The 19,234-nt window shown below is 34.1% G+C and overlaps 1 protein-coding gene across 8 annotated transcripts in view; it reads right to left on the bottom strand.

Moving 5' to 3' along the window:
- LOC111518249 (TOX high mobility group box family member 4) overlaps nucleotides 1-11,023 on the bottom strand; it is a 249,801-nt gene extending 238,778 nt beyond the window's left edge. For 4 of the 8 annotated variants that reach the window (XM_074175318.1, XM_074175322.1, XM_074175320.1 and 1 more), the window contains exon 1: nucleotides 10,679-11,021. Coding sequence is in view for 3 of the 8 variants with exons in the window: in XM_074175313.1 (XP_074031414.1) it covers nucleotides 10,679-10,747 (69 nt within the window). In the remaining 5 variants the exon portion in view is untranslated. Of the gene's footprint in view, nucleotides 1-10,678 lie in introns of all 8 variants that reach the window. The other 4 variants (XM_074175313.1, XM_074175314.1, XM_074175316.1 and 1 more) reach the window with 2 other exon arrangements.
- Between the last annotated feature and the right edge of the window lie 8,211 nt (nucleotides 11,024-19,234).

The raw sequence follows: 19,234 nt of genomic DNA, 5'->3' as shown, positions 1-19,234 counted from the left end.
TTTATATCGTTGTCCACAGATTACTTTGCAACTTACACTTCATCATTTGGACTATTGTTCTGACAAACAAAATGTTTTTGGTTTTTCAAGAAAGTGGTCAATAATGAGAGGGTATCGATATTGACAGCAATGAAAAATATCAGTTGAACATCACAAAAAATTCCAACAGGGTTCTAGTGAGCTGTAATTTCGCTAAAAAAACTCATAGCTGTTGTTATTTTGGCTGTTCTAGAACTGTCTTGATTTGCTCGCGATTGTATTTTTTCTGTTTCAATACAACTTTTCCAATCCTATTAAAATTCTAGATTTTATTTGCCAAAAGAGATTTGGTAAATAAATAATATGAATAACGACAAAGCATGCTTCATAATAAAGGCTGATATTTCATCAAAAGACGATTTGGAACTCTTTAAAAGGGGAGATAGCATATTGGTGAACAGATGAAGTTTCATATCAAAATACATCAAAGAGTTATCTATATAAATTGAAAATTTGTTGTTTTGCAGAGACTCTTTTCATTCAGCCTACTTATCACGTCTTGTAATTCAGAAACTGAATATTTTTACGAAAATAAGAATTATTCACCATGGTGGAAATTTGGTGAAGTCAGTTCTATGAATAAATTGATGGATGTAGCCGTTACTACGTGGTAGAAAATCATAATGAAAAGAGTAATGAAAACTTCTATGTTTTTACCACTTTTATTTGTAACTAACGTTACTGCAGTTTCGTCCTATACGGACATTTTCAAACTTATACTGTATAAGTTACAAATAAAAGTGGTAAAAAACATGAAAATTTTCATTTCTCTTTTCATCAGTTCTATGAAATATCACAAACGATATCGGTTGAATATTTTCATAAGTGAATGATAAATATACGATGAAAAGATAAGATATTATTTAAACTTGAAACACTGATTCAAAACCATTTGATATCTATAACATTTAATTCGTTATTTCTCTTAGTTCCATTTTCATAGCCAATCGCTATTGAAAACAAATTGAAATGCAAAATTCTCACTCAGTATTCACATAGTGTGATGATTGCATTTACCTGAACAAGTGATACTCATATCAGTTAATGAATGATACTTCAGAGCTTCAATAAAACTACTTGATTGGATGTTGTTTTCCATTTGAAATGTGAATGATAACATTACATGCTTCTCATGCACTATGTTGACTCTTGCCTTCAGACCTGATAAATTGTTCGAGAAACTAAAAATTTTGAGTTAATAAAATATCTGGAAATTTTAAATGAATTATTATTGAAATGCAGAAAAAATAAAAATGGAAAATAATACTTTTCCAAAGCCTCACAATTATTTTTTATTTTTTAGTTCATGTAGCTTTTAAAAAGTGTTTTTTCAGTTTTTCAAACTATTATTTATTTCACCAAAATGTGGTTTTCATATCGAAGACGATTAGCTAGAGGCCGTGTTACTCATTTTAAGGTCACCTTTCACCTATTTATATTTTCCCAAATATATCAAATATATGACTAATCATTTCAAATAAATGGTTTGAACTCACTAAAGCGGAAAAGTAATTACAATTTGTTCGTAAACTTTCATAGTACCAATCATGACAACACATAATTATATAGAAGCGTTTCACAAGAACAAGGAAGGAATTTATGGTGAAAAACATTCGTTTTTTATCATTCTAGATTGGATAATCATATATTGGATGAATTGAGTGGATATCTAATAATAGTTAAGTTATTGAATGCTACATTTTCTTCATATACAAATAGAGTATTTATCTTTATTATTACAATATGCCTATTCCCTTGTATTTCCAGACTTTCAAAATGATCAATAAGTTATCGTTACAGTAATCAATAAGGACAACCCAAACTGCATGGGCATCTAGAATATACCATAAAAGTTGATACTCCATACAATTGGAGCAAAGTTGCATTAGATGACACCAACAAATTGCTTTCAACTCTTTTGGTTCTGATTTTATCTTCTTTGATTGCGAAGATCTTGGAAATCTTTTAAAATATCAACACGGTGATTTCAAGAAGCTATCAAAAAATCAGAGTATCATCTGACATGGACCGCACTCAACTTCAAAATTTCATACGAGTACTTTTTACTCATTATTCTTGGGAGTTTAGGCGATTTCAAAAGTGAGATCAATGAGAAATATGGAAACTATGAGTCTGCCCCACTCAAATGCTAGACATTACTGGTTGCACTAGGTTTCATAGACCCGTCACTAAAGTGGGAAAACTTGAAGGTGACATATGTAAATTCAATAATTTTTATGTAGGGTTTGCTAATAAATGGTCATCATAGTTAAACCATTGTTGAGTTGAAGACTTCAATACAAATTTTCACACGAATGACAATGGAAAAATACATTTTTGACAAAAAGAACTATGAACAATCGGGACTCGGCAGTTGGCTATATATCGGATAATTTTGCACATTTTCAACTTCGATATTTAGATTTATTCTCATTCGTGCAGAAGAAACATCATTTTCTCACTCCAGTTGTTTTGTGAGTTATATATGTAATTATTGCATTTAGGTCTGCTACCTACCGCCTCCTTTCTCGAACCCCTCCTTTTTGTCTACAAATAGGATATTTCTACATAAATACTATTTCTTCCAGCTATATTAATGGAATGAAAAAAATGGCCAACGCCAAGTGCTGAATTATACAATAACTACAATGTTTTTTTTAACTGTTTAACCATTCGTCCCAATGAATGATTGGATTCGAATATTCTGTCACTGCTCGATATTTTCTTCAATAGACTCAATTTGATCCGTTTCTCTCTCTCTCTCTGAAGGTTTTTACTCAAGAAATGACAAGACAAAAAACAAAACACAAGTACTCTGTAAGATCAAAATGCTTGAAACTCAAAAAGTGATTAACTAGTATTGGCACAATTCACTAGAGTCAGAACCGAACTAAAATAGAAAGCTATATGAAACTATGTCGATACATTACCCTACCACTGAAATATCCAAGAACTAAGATTGCTGGGGTCTGTGTGGCTAGTCCACGAGTTTATGAAGTTTGAGAAAAACCGGGTGGTATTCACTCTATTGTGTAAATTGACTAGTTTGCACCTTACACTAACTTTTGGAGAAATGTGAAAGGTTATTTGAAAAATTTACCAAATTGAAATATGCCAGCAGAAATAGGCAACAAATTTCATTTGGCAGCTAGAATCGGAACCTCTGGCGTAAAATTTATCTACTGAAAACATTATTCCAACACCCGAACAAAAATATGCGCATCGAGAGACAGTAATTTTGTTCTTATGTGGAAAAAGTATTTTTGTTCTTATGTGGGAAAAGTATTTTCAGTGGAAACATTTTTGATTTTCTAATAATCTTCTATAGTGAGGATAGAACACGTTGGAATTTTTAATATTGGTAAGTTGAATTCATTTCCACCAATTTGTGATTTTCATCACTGATTGATTCCTACAAAACATTTCGCCTACAATTAGTGTTTTTTGACATTTACTCATACAAATAACGTATATTTCAAATGGTCATAAAATCCAAAGTGTTTGTATTCATATTATCGTAAAGTTACTTTTGCCAAATTTTCATGATAGTTCATAACAACTAAAAATAAAAAGTATCTCAGTTACTTTATTTTCGCGAAATGGTAAGACAAAAATTAACTAATGGCAAAGCTTCATGAAAACGTTCAAAGCTCTAGTTGTGAGCGTTTTATCCAACGATATCCCAATATGGACACTAAGATAAACCGTTCTTCTCAAACAGCTTCTGCTGAACTTGTTCTGCCGGCTCCTCCACTTGCTTAGAAGTAACGCCCTAATATATACATGGAATTCTTCTATCGAAATAGTATCTTCATTTACCTAAAAAGGGTGTGTACTTGGCAATGAACTCATTTCCATTTTTTCAATTTTCTATTAGTTTACCAATATTTTAAAATATTGAAGATGTTTTTCAATTTTCACGTTTTTTTTAAGGTCTTCGTATATTAATCACTCCAACAATAATATAATGATATTTACGTATCTGATGTTAAAATAATGATGAAACTGAAGCATCTGAAAGCAATCGTTATACTGCAATCGATTATGTATTCGAAGCATACATGTTTCTAAATACAACTAGAAATTAATTTTAAGAAACACCAAAAATAAAATAGGTTTATTGATCTTTTCAACAAAAAAAGTAGCAGAATCAAGCAAAAAGTGATATGAATCATTCAATTGTATAATCACCTCACGATAGCAACTTTCATAATGTAATTATTGTAACAGAGGAAAATGATGTATTAGTGTCATTAATTACTTTAGTCCTTGAAGATAAATAATTTTGAAACAGTCATAAATAATGGCTTACAACGGGTTTATTTAACAAAAACAATACCTAATAATGGAATCTGCAAATATCCCAACCAATTATATCTTTTTCATTTACTATAGATCCGCTTTTTATGATAAAGGGGAAAATAATTTTATTAAAATTTTCAGTAATATTCAGAAGTTACGTGCAGCAGCTGAAACTTTCATTTTTGTTTTAATTGAAAGGGGTATATTTTTAGGAAAGATTAATTTTGAGAAAGTAAGGTTTTGGCTTTCCACTGCTACATCTTTATGGAAAAAAATGTGGGAATCTTGGAAAGAAAGGAAAAAAACAATTATTTTCAAAAAAATAACTCACAATCGTTTCATAGCATTGGCTTCAAAGATTAAGTGCGTAAAGTATAGTAGAGGGGTTATTTAGCTACCTATATACTCGATGGGGATTGTATTGAGTTATTAGTTTCAACATTCAGTATTAGATTGTCAACATACAACTCGGTTCGTTACCTCCAACGATGCGAAATAACATATAAAAAGGACTCACTTGCAAGCTCAACAATAGAAAAATAATACTTACTTCAATAGCTCCTGAGGACTGGGATTGTTAAAAGGATAATATGCTAAAATCCAACAAAATGGCGCAACCTGCAACCTTCAAATAAGAGATCGACTAAAGTATAACTTATACATCTACGATTTAGTTTTATCATTGTTATCAAGATTATAATGTTGATCAAAAGCAACGGTATCATTAGTCGCATGATGACTATGTATATACCCAATGCACTACCCAAAGAGTTGAAATCAGGACACAGGGTAGGAATCTTTCAGTAAATCTGACAATTGTAAAAAAAAATTGAATCATGTTCTTAGCACTATTAACACCAGAAATGCAACAGTCTTCTTGACATGCCTTTCACAAATCATGTTGGCGTCATCAATACATGAACTAGTCCAGTCTAGTTCATCTCCGATTCTCCGCAAATTTGATTCAAACGCGTGAATGTTGCAGTTCTAGTGTTTGGGAGAAGTGCTTATTTTAGATTTATTCTTCGCAAGAGGCTCCAGTTTCACCTCGTTCATATTCCACGATAATGTTCACAGCCGTTGTTGCCCAAGTCTGAGGCATCATACGTCCAATATTAATAAACGCCTTACGTTTCCAACTTGTGTTATGAACAATACTTTTACCACATCTTCGCTGAAGAAAATGATGTTCATCATCGTCTAGATTTTCTCTTCAAAACATTCCTAAAAAACTAAAGCATTTGCTTGTTGCTTGTTAAAGCATTTGCTTGTTCGCCCAAAGCGGTAGCCATGGCATGATATAGACAGAAGGTATGCTGACTGATAGGAAAATATCTGAAGAGGATTAGCGTAATAAAATGAGAGTTGTTGGGTATGAGATAATACGTATGAGATGATCTACATTAATACCGTAATCTAAAATTCAAAAAATGAATATTGATTCGTGACAAAAAAAGAAAACATTTCCCATAATCCGGAACTGAACAGATTTTTTGTTCTACTCGTACCTTCAAAGTTTGATCATAGAAATACAAAAGGTCATGTCAAGTTTTCTATTTATGTGTCGGCCATTGCTATGTAATTGTAAAGTCATCAAAGTACTCAATACACGCTGATTGCACATTGTTTGAAATAACGGCAACCGTAGAACATCTTTAATGCGTTGATTATTCAATTATTAAAAGGCAGATGGCGAGATAATTGTTACAGAATGTATAATTAAAGTGTCGAAGATACTATGTTAAAAATTATAGAAATACATTATAGAGTTTTTGCTCGTTATGTAGTCCGAAGCGAACAATTACAATTGTAAGATGAGAAATATCCGCCTTTAAAAATCCTATGAGATGGATTACTTACCTAAACTGAAGGTATGCTTTTTTCATTTACATATGTTACTGACTTAGAATTCGTGTTATAATGTCTAAATCGATTCGATGTTATATCCTTCCAATTATTCACGGTCTGATATGTTGTGTAAGAGGCCGATTATTATTTATTTCCTTAAAGGGATTTTCAGGTCTGGCCCTTTTTCGGAACCAAAAATTCCAGTCTTCTGTATTTATTCGTCTATAGATTCATAGCAGGCGATTATGAATTCGAGAGAACGAAGGTGTCTCCTTTTTCATAGCGGTTCAATATTCCTTATGTAAAACAAGAACGGTGCCTCGTCAATATCGCAAGAATGCTGGAGATAGTTATAACGCACTATATAATAAGACTGGGTTATGTTAATGGATATGGTCCTGTAGCTCAGGTCAAAAACCTCTGAAAAAATTTTCGTCACTACCATAGACTCTGAAGAACGTGTTATTATCTTCGAGTTCATTTCTGTTGACCAGATGAAAGCAAATTCAGTCATTAGGTTGGTACAACTCTTTACTACCAGACACATCGGACTAAGCCGCAACTTTTTGTTTTTTTATTGTCAAGATAGAATTACCTATTTTTCTTAGTATATAAATCTCACCGGTACATGTACCTGGAATGTCTCTTGTAAAAAAGTTATCCACTACGTTCTTGGACAGGGCTCTGTGATTTGAAATTTCATTTTGGTAATACAGTTTTCAATAAACCTCGAATGTATTTAATTGACTTTTATCAGATTCAAGACATTACAGTATTCAACTCGGTTTTCAACAGATCTAATGACCAGATTTGCCAACAGCCATAATCATGTCTATGAGGGGTAAAATTAGTAGCCCATCTGCCAGCTTCAATCTCTTCAGATCAGCAGACAAGAGAACACAATAAGTTTGGTTCATTTTTCCTGACGAAAAAGGTATCATTGAGGTGTTCACTCAAGACCTTCACAACTCCAAGTCCAAACTTTTCTTTGTTTGTCGTAACCCAAAACACTACGAAGTCCTCCAAAAATTTCTGATTAAGATATAGAGTATAAAAGAGGGTGCGTTAACAACTCTCGCTCAGTCTAGAAAGGTCGTGTTTCGTGTTTGCTACACTTAACAGCCCGGTACAGATCGTCCTACCATCTATGACAACTTCAACTAAGTATATTTACCAAGCAGCGTACATCGCGGGACAAGTTTGCGGGCAGTCTTCAGATGGGTTGAAGCTACCACTTCCAGGGAAAAGTATGGGTTGGAATCTTGAAGATGACGTCAATTAGTATCACAGAACCTTGTAGCTGTGGATCGGTCTACATTGGAACCACGAAGAGAAGTTTCAAAAACTACACGATTTGATCTCCACAAACTTTATTTGAAAAATATCAGAAAGAAAGCTACTGTGCTAGCGAAACATGTTGTGATATTTTTCAAATAAAGTTTGTGTAGATCAAATCGTGAGGAGTATTTTTTGAAATTACTATGGATATCCATCAAATAACGGCCAAGAATCAATCAGAAAAAAAAAAACGAAGAGAAGTACCCAGAATTGTGAAATTGTCACCTGGTGCATACCGATCAATCAGCAGTAGCGAAACATGCACTTCGAGAACTACCACCCACGCTATCGTCAATTCCTCTATAGAATTGAGAGTCATTATTTCAGTCTATATAGGGAAGCCATACAAATTCAGAAACTTATAAATAATTTCAACCGCAAAAAATCGACTTCAATAAAATCTGGCTACCTACACTTAAACGCTCTCCTATATAGGTCATTTGATTGAACCATAAGAATGAAGCCACGTCCAGCACCAGCGGAATGCATCAAAACAATTTTGTAGGATCTGATTTGAGGACAACCAAAATACTCCGTCCTCAACGCGTTATCGCCTTTGATTATGATTATATGAGTAGAATACGAAACGTCAGGAATGAAAAACTTGCAGACCACGAACAGCAAAACCGGAAAATGACTCACAAAGTTATAATAATTATAAAACAAGAATTATGGCCATAAACAAATTCCATGTCAGAATAGGTACATATTATTGAAACGATTCAGAGTTGGCAAAGTATTTATGTATTACTTTTATACAAAAAGTTTACTATAGAAAAAATGGAATACCTTCCTATTATACTCGCGATTGCGCGGCTGGTGAAAATCATTTTTTATGGTCTTGTAATTTAGTGAATAATTACGAATAAGCAATATTTTGAACTGACTGCAGCTATATTTATTAACCCCGTCATCATTATATTTTATGAATCAGGTATTACCAAAACTGTGAAGTATCGTTCAACAAACATAATGTTCCCCTCAGACAATATACCTTGAGTTGTAATGACTCCTTCGGCTAGAGTTTAGCTTATCGAATGAAGAAGTCAAAGTTATTCTAATTTTTTTTTATTTATTAACCACTAAGAGTATTTCACTGATGGCATAAACTTCTAATCAAAAGTCATCTCGGACAAATTTGGTTTTGAATGATTGATTCATAATTCGAATCGTTTTGCACTTTCATTTGGATTACTACGGAATCAAAACGCAAGACATGTAATTTTGTAGGGAAAATTTTTTCAAGCACTTATCATAATTTTTGCTCATTATATAACTCTCGCGGGAGAGCATACATACCCTGTCCATCGAGAGCTGGAAAGGAGGTCGTACACAAATCTCGATAAGAATAGAAGTTCAAGTGTTTTCACTTGGAGATGAACCCGCCTGGTAGAACGTTTCACAAGTCCCATAACCAAACATTATGGTTCCTAATATGCAAACTTGCATATTAGGAACGTAACTGTGACAGCCTACTCCCAGCTATGACCCTTGTGGAACGAACCGCTAGTGGAAGGATATAGAAGAAAACTAAGAGACGAAACGTATGTTGAAAATGAAAACATCTTCAACTCTTCCGAGACCATTAATATTGGCAACGAATTCCTTCCCACAAGTGAGTAAGTAAGGAGTATTCCAGATTGACAACGTTATGATTCACAAGAAATTATGGTGAGTGACGCTGAAAGTAAGTACTTAAAGCCAATATTTTACGATTTTATGTCCGGGGCTATTTCCAACAAACTTATCATACCAGAGAGTATTGTTGAATAAGACTTTCATCATATATAAGGTGTAACTGTAAAATCAGTTTTGTTAAATTATTCAATTTACTATGTATTGTAAGATCATTTCCAAGTTGTTCAATTGATATATAATTTGTTATTAATCTTGTACCTACCTCTCATTGAATGAAAACTAATTTGTCTTTTCAATGTAAATCTAACAGATTTCTCTTATTCTTTCCACTAGCTTTTTTAAATTTGTATAAGTAAAAGGAATAATTAAGAAGTTGTTTTCATACCTGACAGATATATTCACAATTTTCCCACAAATTATTACTTCAATAAAAATAAAAATCCTGTTTCAGATTATGGATTGACTGCACCCATATACCATAATTAAAACTTCAGTGGTAATGGTCAATTATTAATTGATTATTAATAATAACGTTTATTTTTCTAATTCATCAGAATAACTTAATGAATGAGTAATGCAAAACTGGAAAATGCCAAACCCCACTTCAAAACTACTTCTATCATTTCACAAATTTCCAATCCTTATACATTCAAATGCTAGTTTTGAGAGTCTAACGAACTTCCAAGTACCTGGTTTTATAATTTGAACTATAAATGAATTATCGAAAATTGAAACAGAATTCACTGTATACTTTCATTCCTTCTTCATAGGCTGAAAACACCGAGGAAAACAAACTTTTCAGAAAAAAGCTTTATGAATTGCCGCTTTCTAAAACAATGTGTGTTCAGTTCTTACCGTATTACCTATACAATGAGATCGCAACCAATCCAAAATGCTTGTAGGAGGTGTGTGTATGGACAGCAATGTCACCGTTTAGTTGAAAAGAATGGAGGAGTTGAAGGTCAAACACAGTTCAATTTTCAACAACCATATTTCTGTTCTAGTTATTGAACACATAAACTCCTGAATATCTTAACAATTTAAGTCTATTTTTCCAAATAAATTAAACTATATACCAATTTTGATTTGTTCTTATGATGAATAAAGAAAATTTAATTCACGTTTACTTACAGATCAACAATATGTTCGTGAAGATAGATATTTATAGACATGTGCCTTTCTCTTTCTATTACCTTAAAGTTACCTATAAGCTGATTATATTCTAATTGAAGTTTTTAAACACTTGATATTTTTGGGAGGTTGGGAAGATGAAATTTATTTTCATGCATAATAAAGCTTATTATTATAATGAGTTAATTGTAGTTTTCGAGGCCGTACTTGATGAAAACACTGAGAAAACACAAAATTCTTCTTACAAATCTGAAAAATTGTTCAAGTGGTTTGCTTTTGGCAAACATATCAGAAAAAGACCTCTAAATGATCTTTTTGGGAAGAGAATAGACAGCTTGAGAGCAGGACCTTGCAATTGAAAATATATATATAAAAATCCTACCTTATACAAGTACTGGTCGAACATCCGGCTAACATCAAAATCATTACCGACGCAGTATGTGGCTTCCATAGTATCACAGTTCCCAATTAAGGTGGTGATAGAAGCCACAATAGGCCTTAAATGTTCCAGCGTTGTGAACACGTCTAGTCCCACTGGTCAAAAAGAAAAAATCCAATCCTGTTTCTGTCACAAAACCACCAATAAGGCGCACACAGTCACTTACAACGTGGTACAGGATGAGAACTCGGAATACGACGCGTATACAACAATCACGAGTGCATGACTCCGGTAAACAGAAACTCGACGTGAACGTACGACCAGCAAAACGGATCCAAGTCGAGTAACGCGCCTTCGCGAGCCGACCCCTCCCCGTGAGATGTCCCCCCACTCGACGAACTGCGCCAACTTGGCGGAGATCGCGCCTGGGCCCGCGTCGATCTCAATCTCAAAAATCCATGAAAAAGGAATAAATAATAACGTCCCCTCTGGTTCGGAGTGTATGTTATTTCGTGATATGTGTGCCATATTCGTTCGGAATTGAATTCGAAATATTAAGACGTTTCCAGATAGTATTATTCCAAATAAAAATGGATGATGTGTATAAAAACAAATGATCTCATTTTCTGTAAGACAAAGTGTGTAGAAGCTTTTCCATGTCTCGGTAAGGCTTCCTAGAGGTCTCTTTCAAACTAAATCACTTCTAGACCTGGAAAACAAACTTAAAGGGATGTACTTTACACGAAAGTATCTTTAGAAGAGCTATTGCCAACCTCAAGACATTCTTCATTCAACTATAACATCAGTCTAGCTTTCATTGAGTTATACGACTTTCCCTTGTTCGTTTTGAAACACCTTTCAATTGGGTCAAGGACCTAATCTTCGGATCTAAAAGTTTCCGATTCTGCCATTAATTCCTCATAACCAGGAAAATACACCGATGCTAACCCAGTGCTGCTTGTTCCTTTCGAGGCATTTCAAATTATTTTGTGGTCGTAATTATATAGTCTTGCATGAATATGCTGGAAGAATATGCGGGATAGGAGAGATTGAATTTTGAACCAAAATAGCAGCTATAATGAGCTTCTCTAAATTACAAACAGAGAAAAAAAACAAATGTAGGCTAAATATAAAGCTTACCCCGGTAGTATGTTGATGGCACATAACGACATATATGGTGATGTATACAAACTGCGCTCACGTAAGGCATTACACCTAGCTGAGGGTTTTGTTAAGAATCGGAGCAACGCAATTTCTTCAGTTCAACTTCGTACTCCCTGTGCTAATCTAGGATTTTTTCGGAGGATTTTCAGGTGGTGCCAAGTAAGCAACCATCCAGGTTATTAGGTCTCAGAGAGGAGGACCAGGACCCTACTTGGCAAGGATATTAGCTAATCTAAAGAAATGAACTTTAAATGTTCAAGCCCGTCGCGGATATACCCACACAGTAGGTGTAGGTACTGTGCAGGTTGGTATACTATACACAGTAGGTGTACTGTGTAAGTATATCCGAGTCGGGCTTGAACGTTTAAAATTAATTTCCCCAGATTTGTTTACTGCCTGTCTTCTGCCTGACTAATAAGAAAATATATTAGCTTTCTCGTTGCCACTGATCCCTTGAGACCTAGAAACTAAATCAGTGCAGTCTTAGGAAATTTTTCCAGTATATATTCACTTTCGACATTCACCGTTTTCACTGGTGGTTTTGTGCTTAGGAGTCCAAGATCTTTTGCAAATAATCTAAATCATTTCTATACCCAGAATACAAAGACTTGCAACGACTTTGATCAGCTTTCGAGAAACCGGTTCTTTTTGGAAGAATAAATCCAATGATAGGAACTAATTGCAAGCTTTCAATTTTAAGTTATTTACCGACCTTGGAAATCAAATTTTGCAGATTTTTTGCAGTTATGCGGTAAGAGAACTGATTCAGGTCCAAATGACTATGTTTTCATTAACTATTGCTGATTGATAAACTCTACTTTAATTTATGAACTAATTTTTTCAGAGAAAGGTAAAGGAATTCTGAAAGTGACAATTGATTACACCAAAATATATGTAATGAATTAAACTTCAGAAAAAAATAAAAATAATGAAAAATATAAGATAAATAAATACATGAATTGAGTCTCAGGCAATTTTTGCCGAACAATCAGTTTAGACTCCGAGTTTTTACTTCTGTTTGGGTGTCGGATTATTGTGCCAAAGTAACTCTTTCGATGCATTTCATGGAGAATAGTGGTTGGGTTGCGGAGAAAATTGAAGAACTTGACAAATTCGAAGTAACTTTCCACTTGCTTTCTCAACATAGTTTTGTTTCTTCAATTCGATCATAGAGAAGCTATGTAATACATTCTTATGTTCAACAATCGTCAGTGAACTTTGTTCATTGTTTGTTCGCTAAGAGCAACCAACGGTACAAGATTTCCACTTTACTTTGGTCTAAAGTCTATCCAAATCCAAGATAGAGTAAAACAGAATGAAACCGAAGCGTGATGTTCACGTGATCGCCCAGTGTCAGATGGAAAGGGCAGCATTCATTGGTGAATTCGCCTTCTTGGTACGAGTTCGATACCAGCACAGGGTTGTTATCAGTCGTTTGCGTGTTTGTGTGGCGTGCGTTATAGTATATTGTTTAAAATGGTTTTCCAAGATGTCCAGTACAGACACTGCCGATGACACTGTGAGCTATCCTCTGAGTCCAGCCAGGAAACGATCCAAAAAAGACATTTGAATGTTGGGATGAAAGAAGTGATTTTAAATGTGTTCAAGAAAGAGATGGAAGAAATTGAGACATCGACTGTCGACGAAGTCATATCGAAAGTGTGTTGCGCTTCGATTTACAATGTTTTACGGGAATATAAACAAAATCATACATTTTCCAAACCGAATACAAATCAGAATCTTCAAACCATTATAAAATCAATAGATGATGCTGATAAACATGCAATCAGGAGGGAAGTGTATGAGTACTTTTTCAGAAATGAAATACCCACGATAGACAAAGTACTCACAGAAATAAATGAAGATGTTTTATTGCCAAGTTTTAAGCGGTCAACATTCCATAAAGTATTGAAACATTTGAATTTTGTATGGAAAAAACGAGGGCGCAATAGTTTATTATTAGATATAGAGGAAATTGTGTTATGGAGGAGAGAGTATTTGACCAAAATTAAATATTATAGGGAACAACAGAAAACAATTTATTATATGGATGAAACCTGGGTTGATGCCGATCATACTACCCCTAAAGTATGGGTCGATGAAACTGTGACCTCATCTAGGTGGGCCTTTCTAGATGGACTATCCACAGGATCCACAAATCCATCAGGTAAACTTATATTTATATAAAGACCTGCCTCAATTTCAATATATAAAAAATAACCCTCGTATTTGTTTTATTTACTTACATACCTCTTCATAATGTCAGGTAAAGGAAAACGGCTTATTATTTGTCACATCGGCAATGAGAATGGGTTTGCTGCTGAAGGGCTGTGGTGTTTCGAGTCGAAGAAGAATCATTCGCGACGGTTAGAGAAGATTCCGACAACGTCTTCAAAGAAGGTTGAAATCCAAAATTGACTGCGATCAAAGAATATTAGCTTTGAAGACTCAATGCTAAGAGTACAGCTGCTAAAAATTGTCAAGGAGCGCAAGCTTGAATACCAAAAATATATAGTCGATGAGATGGCAGCAGGCCAAAACAAAATTGTCCTTCGCCTGCCTCCATACCACTGCGAGCTCAATCCCATCGAGTTAATATGGGCGGATGTGGAGAATTTTGTAGCTCAGCATAACACCACGTTCAAATTTGCAGATCTCAAAGTACTTTTTGATGAGGCTTTGAAAAGAGTCACAGCGAAGAAATGGGAGAAGTGTGTTCGGCATGTGATATCGGAAGTCGAGACAAAGATGTGAAAGCTTGATAACATAATAGAGGAACAAATCGAGCCACTGATAATTCAGATTGGTGAGGATGACACTACTGATGTAGAGACAAATTCATCCAGTTGAATAATTTTGATTAATATTCCGTTTGATTTTACATAAAATAAAAATTATCAATAAAGAAATAATTACGTCTCTTTTCATATAATGCTTGAGTGCGCTGTGAAAAATCCAATGAAAATCTTTTTATATTACACATATTATCTGCATTTTTCCCGTTAAACTGCAAAACTTGTGCATTTCACTCGTTATTATAAAAAAGTTTTCTTAAGTATGTTATAGCATTTGCGATCAACAAGATGTTGGTTCTGAATACGACCCTGGCCAATTCTTGGGATTTTCAATATCACGTGCGTAGGGCATGTCAATGTTTACATCCACTCTATCTTGGATTTGCTTTACGTCTTTTTCTTTTGATGCTACTGATAGGTACTTCGGATTTGAACTATCCATTTTGTTTTAGCAATCTTCACTCTAATTGTAACCAAAATCACTGACATTATACTTCTTGCAGGAGCTCGACAAAACTTATTTCAATTACAAATCAGATGAGTTTGCTACTACTGAATATAGAATACGTAATATATAGCAACCACGAAAAAATAACTATTTCTTATGAACTACTCGGGAAACAAAATGGATTGATCGGGAAGCTTTAGAACTCTGGCAATGGACAAAATTTGCTAGCAGGTATTTTTGGGATTGTCACTTGAGAATTTCATATTGATATATTACACCTTGAAAGACGCCCTAACTGATTAATAATGCTAGAATTGAAACATATCCTGGAGTCAGTACTCGATCGTCGTGGAGATCAAAACTGAGACCAGAGAGGGGTACTGAATTCAATAAGTACATACAGGGTGTTAATAAAGTATGTACCATTAATTCAACAGACGATTCTTTAGGTAATTTTAAGACGAAATGTTCATATGAGTCCGCAAATCCTTCGTTCTCAAGATATAGGGTGTTAAAATGAAAATAAAAAAAATTTATTCGTGAATATCTCAAATATCCTTCACCTAATTTTGTTGTAATTTGGCAATGGTATTTGTAACATCAAGGAGCTAATTTTGTAAAAATAATAATTTCCAAAAGAAACATTTAATTCCCCATATTATTCCTTGTGCGGTACAGGAATATGCAATTAGGTCGACTTTTTTTTCTTAAAAACTAAGCCAGATACGAAAAAAACTCAAGACACAAAAAATCTGAAGTTCTAATTGCTCAATCCAAAGAAAAAATGAAAATTGCACAAAAGTCAGTGGCGTACATTTTTAAGTTAAAAATATTTGTTCAAATCCCGCTCGAGACGCCACTGGACTTAATAAATTGAATCACGTTCGGAATAAATTAGCTCCTTGATGTTATGAATACCATTGTCAAATTACAACAAAATTAGGTAAAGGATATTTAAGATATTCACTAATAACTTTTTTTTTATTTTTATTTTAACACCCTGTATCTTGAGAACGAAGGATTTGCGGATCCATGTTTATATGAACATTTCGTCTCAAAATTACCTAAAGAATTGTCTGTTGAATTTATGGTACACACTTAATTAACACCCTGTATAGTACATACAGTGTCACCATTAAACTGCGCACCATATGGGAAACTTTTTTTTCGAAAAGTTTCAATGAAGTTTAACTTCGGCACTTGTTTGTGCTTTAAATTTAACTTAAAATGATGCGGCCAACTGCGACCCACTGACGTTCAATATTTGTCAAATTCAACTTTTTTTTGAAAAAAATTGAAAAAGTGCATTTCTAGATCGAATTTAACAAAAAGTTACTTGAAAAAGTTGTGTCTACGGCAATTGTATATCCATATGCTAAATTTTATGCAACTAGGATACAGTTAACGTTTTGCTTATTTTTGACAGATATCCCCTTTATTTTAAAAAAACAAGTTCGGTTAATTGTCATCAATTCATGTATACATAACAAACTCATCATGGAGTTCAACTTTTCTGATAAATTTTTACTCATACGGACATTTTTAGAGAGAAATTAAAAATGTGCTATAAACATTTTAATATGACTGGTGCAAAGTTTCAATCACTTGGGTATTTTCTTAAACAAACATCAAGTACCTTCAATTTTGAAAAAGCAGACACAACTCAAAAACTGCAATAAGTAGATATTAATAAAATCACTAGAGTTGAAATTACATCAAAATTTCAATATTCAGTATTTACAGATGATTTATAAACAGTAACTAGGGCGGTAAGGATGCTTATTATAAATCACGTTAAATAACATTTTTAAGTAGGTATTGACAAACAAAATGCATGCTATGGTATTGTCAATTTGTTGATTTACTTGTCAAATTTTCAACAGTTATTGTTGCAATAATGTCTCTTCAGGAAAGAATAGAATTAGTTTTAATATGTGGTGAGAATACACCATACCGGCAAGTAGCTAACATTTTTAAAGGACGGCATCCAGGAAAAAATGTTCAACATACTACTGTGTCGAGGATAATGTCGAAATTCAGAGAAACAGGATCCGTAGCAAATCAATTTAAGAAAAATCACACTCCAAGTAAATATGATGAGGAGGCCCAACTTAACATTTGTTTGAAAGTTATTGAACACGGGCAAACGAGCATAACCGATATTATAAAAAATACCGATTACAAGAGAGAAAGTGTTAGAAAAATTTCATTAAAGAATAAATATTGGCCTAACAAGCCAAAATTTATTAACACATTAAAAGAACGAGATTTTGATGTCCGTTTGGGGTTTTATTCTGGTTTCAAGGAGAGAGAGAAGAAAATGTAAAGTTTCCGTATAAAATTTTATGGACAGATGAAGCAACGTTCTCTTCAAATGGAACGGTAAGTACTCAAAATTGCCGATGGTGGGCCCAAGAAAATCCCTATTTCACAGTTGAATGTGGTGATCAGTATTCCTTTAAAACTAATGTATGGTGTGGGATACTTAACGACCAAATAATTGGGCCATTTTTCTTTAGGGAAAATTTATCATCCGTCGGTTATCTCAACCTTTTAAATAATGAGGTGAGTGAAGTTTCAGATAATATGCCTCTAAGTATCAAATACGACCTATGGTATCAGCTTAATGGCGCACCAATACATCACACGGTTGCTGTAAAACAGACCCTCCAACAAATGTTCACAGGCAAATTTATTGGACGTAACTGGGAACATTATTGGCCACCTAGATCACCCGACTTGACGCCTTTAGACGTTATGTTCGAATGTAAATGAAACGTGAGATATAGCAAAGAATGCGCTGAATCTTGGTAAGCTTCGAAAAAAGTAAAGTAAAGTATTGATGACATTTTTTGAATAAACGTGTATTCAATTTTTTTGGTGAGTTCGAAGGAATTTTCAGGCCGTAAGTGGAGATAGAGTGATATGCTCCCGACTATCATAAGGAATTGTAGACACGTGTACCTAGAAAGATAGAGGAACTTCCTCTTGTATTCGATTAACGGACAAAGGTTTTTTATTTTCAGGGAAAACTTTGATAGGCGTGGTTTCGAGGTCACTTTGAGATGGGCTACCTTAGATTTTGTAATAAGAGGTTGAGTTTCCGATGTATCATCCGTAAAGATTCTAGAGTATACTACAGACGCCTTTTGAGGCGTATTATGTTCTAAGAATTTGGATAGAAGAAACTCGAGAAAGTTCATCCTCAATTGACTCCATTGAGACACAATGGAAGACCTTGATGTTTGCAAAAGGATTTTCATAGAGACCCTGAAGGAACTTGGTAAGTAGAAAAGAGGTACATCAACATGGCTTTTAGAAGTAGTTTTAGTCATCTCCCAATGATCTGTCTGTTCTGTTTTTCTGTTAATCAGCTGTCGCCCTCATACGAACGACAACTCTCAGAAGTTGAGAAACTTGTGCGAGGTAAGGACTAACGAGGTCTTACCTTTTAACGTGTGATTCCTAACACGGTTTATGCTAGCTTGATTAGCAAAACGCTCGTCGAGAGACACCATATGTGTTCTAGGGAAGGAAATGTGTTTTCACTGGACTCTGAGGGAAGACATGAAATGTAATATTTGTAAATTCTGGACTTAAGTTTGGGCTTCACTATCGACCTATGATCTTCAGTGTTTTTCCAGATCTAAGTGGATAGTATCAAACTTCAACAACTTTGGGAATGACTGATCAGTCAACTATGACTGAGAAGTCAACTGATCCACTTACGAAGTTTCAAGGGTTCAAGGGTTTATTCAATATGTGGATCGTATCAGTCTGTAGATTCAATGGTTCAGAGACAGATGAGCTGCCCGTGATGATATCATCGACAAAAATATCCCTTCTTAGAACTTATAGGCATTCGGATACATAGATTGATACCGATTGGCAGTTTCGTGGATTTTTGCCCTTGAAAACTGATGTGTTTGGTTTTCGACTATTCTGTATACCGGGTGTTAATGCAATTATTGGAATGACTGTTCATACTCCAACATTCACAGTTCAAGACAACTTCGAAGTTTGTGTCGAACTAGTATTTTGATTTCATGTGTATGCCTATAAAGGAAGTGAAGGAGTTTTTTTTCGATAATGTGTGGAGGTCGAGTAAAGTGTTAATGCCAATGTTCGAGTATAAAATAATGTCAATAATGT

This window comes from Leptinotarsa decemlineata, unplaced genomic scaffold, assembly GCF_025532065.1.
Source record: "Leptinotarsa decemlineata unplaced genomic scaffold, Ldec_3_MD MMD2_tig00001019_RagTag_RagTag, whole genome shotgun sequence".
Classification (NCBI taxonomy): domain Eukaryota; kingdom Metazoa; phylum Arthropoda; class Insecta; order Coleoptera; family Chrysomelidae; genus Leptinotarsa; species Leptinotarsa decemlineata.
Note: the sequence above shows the minus strand (reverse complement) of the source record. Positions and strands in the feature narration are given on the sequence as shown.